Consider the following 12,749-nt stretch of genomic DNA (forward strand, 5'->3'; position numbering starts at 1 on the left):
TGCAGTAATACTATGGGCAGAGGCAACAGAATTTACCTATCAGGCCGTAATTCCCTGTCACTCACTGTAGTGGCAACCGTGGAATCAGCAAACACTTGCATTTATTCTATTAGTCATGGCAGAAGAAGATAAATGACGTGCACCAGGAGAAATGTATACACTGCTCATCCGTACAAAATGACCAACATCACATTCTTGCAGATCCAGTTTTTAAATTTATGGTAAGCTAGTACAGGAATCTCAGGTTTTACCTTGGGAGAATGTCTAGAATATATAAGAAGCTACTCGTCCTTGGATCAGTCACATCACCTTGAAGACCAATTCTAAAGGGATAGAGAAAGCACAAATACATTTATCAAGAATTTTCCATAAAGATATCAAATAACTTTTAAACAGTCAAAACCAAGTGAATTAAAACTAGTAAGGTTTTTAACACTTAATGTAAAAGAAGAAAAGGCTTGCCTATGTAATAAACACTTAAAATTTATTTTTACAAAACAGTATGTCAAATAGCTTACATGAGGCAAAGCAAAAGAAGTTAAAGAATAAAATCAATTACCCTCTTAAAATCACTTGGATTAGGACACACACGCGCGCGCACACACACACACACGGCTGATGACACCTTTTGCTCTGCCCCAGATGAGACAAAAGCTCTGATGAATGAACTCGTTGGGTAGGGGCAACGTAGAGCTGATGGCGTTCATGACTAATCACCATCTGAGCAGATCAAAGTAATAAGACTGAGGACAGTCCTGTCCCATGTAAACACTAGGAGAGACCTAAGCTGACGGCTTGATTCTACAAACAGGAGCAACAGGCAGCATGTGAACTAGCAACTAGATCTAACAAGTAAGATTCCACCTGATCAATTAAGAAGCAGAAAGGAAGACTTGGATTGGACCTGAGAAGTAGAAACAAAAGGACCTTACTACTTATTAGCCTCAGAGTCTTAAATAAGTTACTTGGTAACATTTGTCAGTTTCCTCATACCTGACAGCCGGGCCAAAACCATCAGTGGACCTGAGACTTGGATGGGAGATAAGAATGGATTTGAACACATTCCTCAGAAATGTTGGGTTCTTCTCATCCTGGCCCTTTCCTTTCAGCGTTCCAAACAATTATGGTGCTGCAGAATCAGTTACTGCTCCTACTCTCAGCATAAGATTATAATGGAGCTGAAAACTTCCTATCGCCTAGTGACGTGGCCGCCACAACGTCGTAGCGCAATGCATCACTCACGTGTCTGTGCTGATGCAGGTGTAAACAAACTTACTGCGCCGTCAGTCACGTAAAAGCACAGCACAGGAAATTATGTACAGTACCTAATAGTTGATCATGACAATAAACGATTACATTGGTTAAATACTGGTTTATGTATTTACTATACTATACTTTTTGTCATTATTTTAGAGTGCACTCTTTCTAGTTATTAAAAAAAATGTGTGCTGTAACACAGCATTGTCATGTTATGCTGGCAGCAGCCTTGTATTTCCGTTCACCGCATCTTAGAGATTGCATCATTTTCTGCTGTTTGATTCAATCTCGTGTTGTTTTATAAATGGAGTGTACAGCCTGATGTACAGTGTGTATAAAACCTACAGCCGTGTGCAGTCACGTCCCAGGCCTTCACGTTCACTCCCCACTCGCTCACTGACTCACCCAGAGCACCGTCCAGTCCTGCAAGCTCCATTCATGGTAAGTGCCCTATACAGGTGTACCATTTTTTACCTTTTATACCACATTTTTACTGTGCCTTTTCTATGTTTACATATGTTTAGATACACAAATACTTACCATTGAGTTGCAGTGGCCTCCAGTATTCAGCGGTTACATGCTGTACAGACTTGCAGCCTAGGAGCAACAGGCTCTACCATAGAGCCTGGGTGTGTGGTAGGCTAGACCATCCAGGTTTGTGTAAGTGCACTCTAGGATGTGCGTACAACGAAATAGCCCTAATGTTGCATTTCTTAGAAGGTATCCCCATCATAAAGCAGCACATGATTGCATCTTAGGTGGATACAAAAGAGGTCCCATATAGTCTCTGCATATCTACTATTGATCAAATTACTTTGCTCATGTGGCAGTAATTATGATTTCCTTCATGATTAATACTGGATTATAAATACGAGTAGATAAAAGGAATTATTTATGAAACATTTCAAAACTATGAACATGCAGCTGATAGACTTCAAAGTGTCCATGCTCAAAACTATGCTATGGTTTGATTTAATGAGACCTTCAAAAGTCCTCTTTCTCAACAGAGAAATATTCATTATACATACCTTGTGAACGGCTGACAGGGAGGGCTCATTAAAATCATATTGAAAGATAACCTGTCAAACTCTTCTAGGGCAATACCCTAAAGAATGAACACGTGGGGGGAAAGAAAAGAATGTAAAAACATGCATAGAATGGGAAAGAAAGAAAAATGGTAACTAAGTATAACTGAATATATCAGAAACTGTAACACTTAATAGTTTTACTTACAACATGTAAATGTTTACTTTACATAACACTTAATACTTTTCAAATCAACTTCAGTAAAACTAACTCTTCAAAGCAATCTTGGGAAGGAAGTGAAGCAAAACTGCCGCTATGAAAAATGAAGTGACTTTGCCCGAGTCCCAGAGCCAGCCAATGCAGAGCTGGGACACTAGTGTCCTGGATCCTTTGCATTTCACGTCTCTGTGATATCTAAGGTCTCACACTGTTATGTTTTCTGGAGTCAAACATGGAGAACTTTATTTTATAATTAACAATTTTCAGGCTAGGATCTAGGAAATTTTTAAACACCTCACTCTCAATAATATTTTTTATTTAGGAAATGTGATGTACTGACCAGTCGCCATTCCTTTCATGTATGTCTCTGTTACTATATCACCAAATGGAAAAAGGTCCCATTCTCAGATATCCACAATTATTATACTGTTTTACAGTTGTGTGTGGTCAAAGAAGTTCAAATGATTGTAGATGAATCAAAATAATCCCTACTGAGCTAAGGAGTTGAAAAATGTGCTATTTCCCTCCTGTTTTATACATCAGAAGATCGAATGATGGGTGTGTCAGTTCTCATGAAGCACTGTTAGTGCGCATTTTTAGCCAGAAATGTAAAGCAATCAGCCCAGAATCACAATCTTCCTAATTATGACATATTTCTAAGAAGTACAAGTATATGAATAAAACAGGAAAAGCTTTATTCTGAGTTGTGTAAAATGTGAGTTAACTGGGGAAATATATCAGTTGTCTCCATTGTGTTGAAAATTTGAATGTACATGTCTATCATTTTAGCATCGCAGGCCTTTTAGGCAGTTTACGACATGTATGTAAAATGAAATTGGGCTGGTGCCCGACTCCCACGTTGCTTGAGTCAACTGTACTCTGACATTTTAGAGCTGACGGAAATCTATTCTTTTTCCATAACCTGGCCATACAAGTTAATAAAAACATCATTGCTTTCATACAATATTAGATTAACTCTGTGGTAGCAGTGTTTATCACATGTTGATAGGCAGTTTTATTTGTCCCCCTACTTGCTTTATTCCTTCTTTTCTCAGAAAGTTTCCTAGCTATTCTTACACTTAATTTTCATTTAAACTTTTAGAAGAAACCCAAAGAGTAGAAAACAACAAATTTTGACAATTGTAATGAATTTATAGTTAATCTAAAGAGAACTAAATTTTATACAATATTCTGTCATCCTATCCTAAACCACAATATGTTTCCATTTTTCAAATCCCTTTTTTTCCCATGTGGGTCATGCAGATTTCTCATTAAGTTTATTTCTCAATGTTTATAACTTTTGCATTGCTACTTTAAAAAAAAAAACTTTCTTCAATTATATTTACTAACTTTTTTTTTATTAAAATGTATTGGGGTGACAATGGTTAGTAAAATTACATAGGTTTCAAGTGTTTTGTTTGCATGTAGTAAGCTAGTGGTTGTCATATTTTTTGTAACCAGCCTCCTTATTAAATGCACTAATTGTTCCTCATATTACTTTTAGCTTACTATTAACTACACTAATAGTTTCTCATACTATTTTTAGCCATTTGGTGTTTTCCAGGCACATACAATTATTCTTTAGAATCCTCCTTAATATTTATACACTATTTCTCTTGTCTGAGTGCATTAGCTAATATCCACAACAATATTAAATAACAGTGCCAAAGGTGAACATCCTGGTCTTATTCATTATTTTAATGAGAATGCCTTTAAAGGTTTACCAGTTAGCATGTTACTAGATTTGGAGATATGTATCTATGTGTGTGCATGGGTTTAAACACAAATATAAACATACACACGTGCATGCACATATTAAGCCAGTAAGTGACATATATATCACTTATATGGTAAGTGATAATATTGTGGTAATATTCATTTGTTCTAATTTTATTAAGAATGATTGAAAACAATCAGAAAGACACTACATTTTGTCAAATGTTTTCTAACATATAGTTTGGCTCTTTCCAATTACTACTATGTTAAATAATATTAATAGAATTCCTAAATACTCAACTACTTTTGCATTCCCAAAACAAAGTTCATTTTGGTTATGCAATGCTATTCTTTTAATGTGCTTTTGATCTATTTGGTCATATTTTACTCAGAATTACTGAGTTTATATTCCTAAGACAATGGTTTTCCTGTTTTGTGGCATATAGTGGGTACTCAAAACCATTTACGGAGTAGGTATTTCCTACCATTTCCTGCCCTATGAACTCTGATGTGACTTTGTACATGAATATTCATGACAATCAAATCTTTCTTGAGGACTGTACTAATCATCATGGTAAAGTAACTTCCGATGACTCTTAAGTGATTTTTCCTTGAAATCCATCTTATCTAACATTAATTCTGAAACGCATTAGCCTTTGCTGACATTTGCCTCGTACTTGTCCATTGTTTAGGCACAATATGTCGTTCATTAAACAGTGTTTATAAATTAATCCACCACGATTTCGGAGTATCTACTATAGGCCAGACATTGTGCTAAGTCTGGGAAAACAAGAATGAACAAACTAGGTAAGGTTTCTGCTCACATAAAGTTTATATAGTAGTGACTAGTAATTTCCCATTTTCTATCTAGAGAAATTACAGATTTTAGTGTTGTTACTAGTTATCTTTATAACTGAGCTGTCCTGCTGCTGGTTAAAAACCTGTATGTGATTTTTTCAGACCTGACTATAGGCAATTACAAGGCTTTGCCCGGAAGAGTAAAAACTTCACTGGGGAAGATACCCTCTCCACCCAGACTTGGTGCAGAACTCACACATCTCAGGCTCTGAGGGCAGCTGCAGTCCAGGTCTGAGGCCCCCAGCCAGTCATGCTCTTCACATAATTGCATCCCCAGGTCTCTCTATCTGAGGCCGTGGGCAGAGGTTCCCTTCAGGCACCACCTATTTCTGCCAAGGCCTCCTTACAGGAGCAGGGGGAAACCTTGAAGATACCTCTCCCCACTCTGACCAGCATCCGGTACTTTTCTGTCCCAGCCTTCCCCCAACTCCAGGGGCTCCCAACAGTAAGCTGACCCCCACATCTGTGCTGATCCACTCAACTCTCCACCAGTATGCTGTCAGATGGGGAAACGAAATGGGGTGTTGCGTTTCCTCTGCTTTTTAGACTTGCTTTTACCATCACAGTAAGTGAGTAAGGCTTCACTCTTTTTATTCTGCTTTGTTGCTTTAATCAGCTACTCTAACCCCCGACAGCTCAGTTGTCTTCCCCAGCTCAGCTCCTGACAATAACATTAAATAATGTCCTAAAAATCTATAGCTTCATTAATCTTTCAAAGAATAGACATATTTTTCGAGTCTCACTTTCCCTTCCTACTCCAATTACATTATCCCTACGCTGCAAAAATTTACATTTTCACCCTGTTTCCTAACCGTGACTTCTTTCCTAATAAGGCAGCTTCGTTTCTGGGTTCTCTACTTTGATTCATCCCGTGCTTAGTTACATTGAGTCATTTTTTCACTAAGGGCTCAGGGATACTATAGTTCATGAGTTGTTGTAGGTTTTATTTCAGGAATTTTTTTCATCTATTTCTGTTAATCATTTTTATTCCTTTGTTTTGTCATCTTCTTCAGAGTCATGTGTTATTATCACCTTTGTCTTTAGCAGTTATCATGTATTCTGCAATAAATGCTCTGTGGTCTTGATCCATATTCTTTTTCACTTTATTTTGCTTATTTTGCTCAAGCTCCATCCTTCATGACCCTGTTTGCAACATTATCCATTTTACTTTTTGCTCTGACATGACTTTTCTTTCTATAATAATGCTTTCATATCTCTCCCGTTGTGCTTTTCCAAACCACTTAGGTATTGTCTCCTCATTGCTTTTTGAACTATTGTATATATTTATCTGAGTTCTTGTTTTGAAGATACCATCTTAAATGCTTCAAGCTCCCAGAGACGTGTTTCTCTGAAGTTTCTTCTGCTTCTTCACATAATTTTTCTGTTGTATATTCTGCTTTTAATGTTTCTTACCTCCTTTAAAAAATGCTATCTTAGCATCACCTCTAACTGGTTCCTTTCTAATTATTATTCACTTTTTAGTGGAGGCTACTCGATCCTAGGAGTCTGCTAAAAGACGAAATAAAACAGTGGCAGCTGTATCTACCGAGGTACTTTATGGCCACAGTGTTTCCAGAAGAACCCGCAGGGCCTCTGTCCTTAATCCACATTCTTGCTTTCAGGTTGGGCAGAAAGTCTGTGGAAGTTACAATGACCCTTTCAGCCTAGTGATTTGGATTTTTAAATGTCTCTTCTCCTGACTTTAAACAATTGCTTGGTATATTTTGTCTTCTCTCTTCCCATTCTTTCCTTCTTGATTCTGCACAAGATATGCAGAGGTTTGCGTGCAATTTTGCCATCCTCATTCAATCTTGTCCCATCTCCACTGCACTTCACTTAATTCTTCACAGTTTTTGTTTTGGCCTATGGCTAAATCCTATTTTAATTAATAATGGTTTTTCCATCCTTTTTTTCCCCTTCTTTTCTTATTTCTATTAAGAAAGATAATAAAGTTTGGGGGTAGAAATATCTTTTTCATGCTACAATCAATCAGGAGTCCCAAACAAAATGGTGACAAGTTCAACTTTTGTACTAAATAGCAAGTTCTTAAAGGCAAAGAAAGACTATCTTAGTCCTATCTGACTTCTCTCAAAAAGCTCAATGCCTTGCATAAAGTACATGTTCAAATGATTAGTATGTGTTCTTTTACAAAGCTTAACATCCCTGAAGCCTCCCATTACTCGTAAGTTTTCCATTAAATTTCTATTCCTTTTTAAACATAAGGTGGAATCCATCGATAGAACAGACCCAGAAATGAGAGAGATGATGGAATTAGCATAGATTTTAAATCAGTCATTATTAATATCATCAATTTGTTCAAAGACCTAAAGGAAGACAAAAACATAATGAAGAGACAAACTGAAAACATTAAAAAGAATTAACTGAAACATCTAGAAATGAAAAAGAAAATATCTGAAATGAAAAATTATACAATAATAAAAAAAAAAACACCAAAACTCTGAATATACAGCAATATAGTATGCTTTCAGTAGAATGATATGAAGGGTATATATTCACATATAAAATCAGAAGTAAGTGAAGATAGAGGACAGAGAAAATATTTGAGGCTATAATGGCCAAAACCTTCCCAAATTCAATGAAAACTATAAACAAGAAAAGCACAATAAGGTCCAAACAGTATAAATAAACATATACAAGCACATCAAAATAAAATTCATGAAAACATTATAGACAAAATCTTAATTGTAGCCAGAGAAGCACACAATACATTAGGAGAAATGAAAATAATTAATATAGACTTCTAGTCAGAAATTAAGCACATAACAACGGAAAGTACTAAGAAAAAAAAATAATTCATAGAATGCTATGAAAATTTCAAAAATGAATGCAACCAAGGAGTCAGTGAAAATTATATTTCACAATGGAGACAAATAAAATGCTTTTTTACTCAAAAAGAGCTAAGATAATTTGTCACCAGCCAAACATACATGATAGGAGATGGTAAAGGAGGATATTTAAGGAAGAAAAAAAAGTATATCACATGAAATCCTTGATTTAAAAAAAAGAATAAAGAATGCAGAAAATAGTAGATATGTAGGTAAATTTAAAATATTTCCTGTCCTTTTTAAATTCTTTAATAAATATTTGATTACTTAATCCAAAAAACAATAACAACATATTTTGGAGTTTATAACACATGTAGCTGTAAAATGCATGACAATAATAGCAAAATAGAGGGTGAAATGAAACTATACTGCTGTAATTTATATATGAAGTGTTATAATGATATTTGAAAGTAAGCGCCCATAAATTAAAGATGCATATTATAAATCATGGAAGAGCCACTAAGAAAATAAAACAGATACATATAATAATATAAACCTAATAAGCCTGGAGTGGAGAATAATGAAATATTAAAAAATCAAAAGGCAGGAAAAAAGGGTAAAATGATGAATAAACAGATAGGAAAACGGAAAACAAATAACAAGGTAGTCGAATTAAACCTGACTATATTAATAACAAGATTAAAAGCAAATGGTACAAACACTCCAATTCAAAGTTAGAGATTCTCAGAATAGGTAAAAAATCAAGACCCAACTATAAACTGTCTACAATAAATCTAATGTAAATCTTAGAACATAGAGTAAAATTAAAAGCATGGAAAAATATATGCACACAAACACTAATCATGAGAGCAGAAGTGGCTATATTAATATCAGGAAAAGTCAACTTCAGAAGAAAACAGGAAAAAAATGGGGTAAGCAAAGACTTCTTAGGACACAAAAAATAAATATGTCCCATAAAAGGAAAAAAAAGATAAATAACAAAAAAGGAAATGAAAAGTTACAGAAGTGGAGAAAATATTTGCTATACATATTTCTAACAAACAACTTGAATCCAGAAAACTTAAACAACACTTACAACTAAATAATAACACAAACATATCAAATAATAAGAAATGGGCAAGAAATTTCATCATAGAAGATGTAGAAATGGCCAATAAGGATATAAAAACAGATACTCAATATTATTAGTCATCAGCAAAATACAAATTAAAATCACAATACCATACACACAAAAAAATCACAATACTACTGTATGCTCACTAGAGTAGTCAAAATAAAAAAAAAAAACTGACAATAGCAGGTGTTGGTAAAATGAGAAATAACTAAAACACTTAAACATTGATTGTGGGAATATAACATGGTACAAACACTATGGAAAACAATTAGCATTTTCTCATAAAGGTAAAGAAACTTACCATATAACCCAGCAATTCTACTCCTAGGTATTTATCCACAAGAAACGAAAACAAAGATGCACACAAAGACACATACATGAATGTTCATAGGAACTTTTTGGAATAGTGAAAAACTGGAAACAACCTAAATGTCTACATCATGTGAAAGATACACATATTGTAGTATATGATATTCCATTGTACAGATTATCACTCAGCAATAATAAAAAAGAGCAGACCACTAATATACACAAAACATGGTCGAATTCCAAAAACATTACATTAAACAAAAAAAGTTATACACTCAAAAATTACACTTATGATTTTATTTATGATATACTAGAAATTGGAAATTTAACCTGTAATGACAAGAGAAGACCAATGGTAGCCCGGGGTTGGGGTCAGAAACTGACCAAAACGGGGCACTAAGGAACATTTCAGGGTGATGGATGTTCTAAGTCTTGATTGTGGGGGGCGTGGTTACACTGGTGTGTATATTGGTCAAAACTCACACTGGGTGCAGTTTATTGTATGTAAATTATGGCATCCTGAGAAATTTGTGTGCAAAAATTTTCCCAAGAAACTGGGAGAAAAAAACGTCATATTATTTTTAAAATAACAGTGTACATCAGTGTTAAATACTTCTGCTGATTTCACCATAGGTGAAACAGTACCTTTAATTTTGACAGGCTTGCTAAAATAAGAAGCACTCAATAAGTAATAGCCAATGACTATTTCACTTGTTTTCACTCCTGCTACATGTAAGAGTATTGCTTCAAAGAAAAGAATTAAGCAAAGTTTATTATCATTACAGAACCAAGCATTTAGAAGTCAAGCATATTCTTATATTCCAATCTTTCTCTCAGAGACCAAAATACTAATCTCTCTCTCTCTTTCTCTAAAGCCGGAAATTTAAAAGCGTGTGTGGGGGGGTGAAGAGTGGGGGGTGAAGGGGAGGGGCAAAAAATAGCCTGTCAACTTCCGATAGAATATAAAACATTCATTCCCTTTCTCCTAAACTTTTTTATTTATATATGACTTATCCTCCAATTAACATACTAGAAACCAGTATCTTGCAGTGTTTTTCAATCACATTTTCCTTGCTATATATTTATTAAACAATAAAAATAGTTACTCACTTCAATTGTCTTGGCCAGTAACTGTGTGTGAGGAAAATTATACTTGTACACTTCGTTAGCAACATTATTTATATCAATGGCAGCCACGACTTGTGCAGGGATACAGCTTTCTGTAATGATAAATGGAATATTTTAACATGTAAAGTTCTTAACATCGATTTGCTCATTCTATTATAGAAGAAGTCAAAATAACGAATTTCCTAGTACATTTCCTCACGTGGTCAATTATCTAGTCAGAGCTCAGATTATCAACTGAGGACCCGGCCGTAGGAGCTAGGCACGAAGTGGAATATTTATGTACTTCTGGTTCATCTCTCTAACAGCATTCCAATGCTAAAAATAAGATTTAAGTGCTTTAGTCTTTATCTCTTACATTTGCTTTTCTCCCTCAAGATACACACTTCATGAGTTAAATAGAAAGTTTTCCTAAGTTAAAACAAACCAAAAATAGGAAAGAGAAGTATATTCTTAAAAGCCATATCACTTGGAACTTTATATAAATAACCACCATTTGTTCTTCACCTTCTAACATTAATACATAGCTGCTTTCCAGTACCCCTGAAAATGCTTTTAGGCAAGTTTTAGGTAAGCTTGTTTTTTGTTTATTTCCAGTAACAGCTTTATTAAGATATAACTCACGTACCACAAAATTCACCCATTTAAGATTTACACAAGTTATTTAATGAGATGAACAATTAATTGGTGTCCAAATATAAAAAGTTCACAAACTGAAAATTAAAAATCTTGACAGACCAGAAGAGAATGTGAGAAGAGTAAGGGAAATAATTACAAAGGCATACACATTTACTGCCCTGTCTTGGGGCTAAAGAAAAGCATTTTCAAAATGCTTTCAAATTCAGAAAATGCTGCCATAGACTTTAAACAGCCGTAGCTGCTGTGACTTTTTGCAATTACCACTCTCTTTGCACTTCTTCCCCAAGTGCAAAACCAATTATGTGTATACACAAAACCAATTATGTGTATACCCTGTCCCAAATCAGGAGAAAACGTCAACAGTTTTAAAAGTATTTGAGACTTCCTGGGGAAAATATCAGAGAAAATATTACAAAACTACATAGTAGCTCCAAATAGCTATTTCCTTAATAACAATTTGCTGTTCACAGTTAGCTTAGGTAGTCCCAATATGAAAAAAATATGAAGTGAGAAAAAAAAGGATGTGAGGAGCTAGGGCTCCTGCAATAGGCACCTGGAAGTAAAACCAGATCACAGGAGACGGGCCAAGGTGGGAGGCTCACACACATTCGGAAAACAAAACCATTCACGGAGGCCCAGAGAAGATGATGCCAGAGAGAAAACTAGGGCATGGATGTCTCCAAATACATACTAAGGGTCTACTCGGCTCAAGACGGCTGGCCGGGACCCCTTATCTCCTAGCTACCCTGCTGCCTTGTACATAGGTCACTGGAAATTTCGAGGTCCGGTTAGTCGTGTCATAGGTAGCTGCCTCCACATGAGCTTAAATTCAATAGTTACTCGCCTTAGTATAAAATAAATATAACTTATAAATGGTGTCTTTGTCAAAGGCATCAGAAAGATCTTGAAACATAAATCAAGATGGCTTTTAAACAAACAAACAAAAAAAACTGGTATATAAAGATCACTTAGCAAAATCACAAACCTGTTATAATTCATGTCAAGAACTAAGCCACTACTAATCATTGTAAGAACTCAGAATTAAATAAACGTCACTGAACTATTGTGTTGCTAAATAAGATATGTTGTACATTGCATGATGGAGCCTGCTTGCATTTCCACTGTATCTGCAGCAAACCGGGACTGCCTGGAGTTGGTTAATATGACTTTTCTCTGTTTTCAGGCAGGTTGAATATCCAGTGATGTGCTGGATCTGAACTATAATCAATAATTAATTTTATGTTCTTGTATTATGTGCCTGGAAGACATAAAAACTGACAAAAAGCAATTGACAAATGATTGTTTCATGGAGTGATCCAAGAACCGATGAACTAAATATTCTTTCTCAGGAAACAATGGAGTTTTTAAAGTCAGTAAACGAGTGCATTGCTTGCATTGATTGATGCACATATTTTAGACTGTTATAAAATTAAGATCGTCTACATATCTTAAACAGTTATTTCCATAGTGAGCAATGGATGTACTAAGATATTACGGACACTAATTTAACTTGCCTTTTCAAAACAGAATTGTTTGGGGGCATGGGGGTATTTCTAAGGAAAACGTTACACTTAGAAATAACAATTTTAAAAAGCAAACCTGTCAATTCTGTCAAAATCTTAGATTGAGCTCCAAAGACAAACTGTCTTGATATCTCCAAAAATCTTTAGTAAGTTGCA

The 12,749-nt window shown here is 35.0% G+C and overlaps 1 protein-coding gene across 2 annotated transcripts in view; it reads right to left on the minus strand.

Annotated features, from left to right (window-relative positions):
• Positions 1–12,749, minus strand: part of TRDMT1 (tRNA aspartic acid methyltransferase 1) — a 56,118-nt gene that overhangs the window by 18,655 nt on the left and 24,714 nt on the right. For both annotated transcript variants that reach the window (XM_033100663.1, XM_033100662.1), the window contains exons 2-4: positions 10,417–10,526; positions 2,286–2,362; positions 252–323 (exon numbers count right to left, since the gene is read on the minus strand). In XM_033100663.1, the coding sequence (XP_032956554.1) occupies positions 252–323; positions 2,286–2,323 (110 nt within the window). In that variant the 5' untranslated portion in view covers positions 2,324–2,362; positions 10,417–10,526. The remainder of the gene's footprint in view (positions 1–251; positions 324–2,285; positions 2,363–10,416; positions 10,527–12,749) is intronic.

This window comes from Rhinolophus ferrumequinum (genome assembly GCF_004115265.2).
Source record: "Rhinolophus ferrumequinum isolate MPI-CBG mRhiFer1 chromosome 5 unlocalized genomic scaffold, mRhiFer1_v1.p scaffold_110_arrow_ctg1, whole genome shotgun sequence".
In the NCBI taxonomy this organism is placed as follows: domain Eukaryota; kingdom Metazoa; phylum Chordata; class Mammalia; order Chiroptera; family Rhinolophidae; genus Rhinolophus; species Rhinolophus ferrumequinum.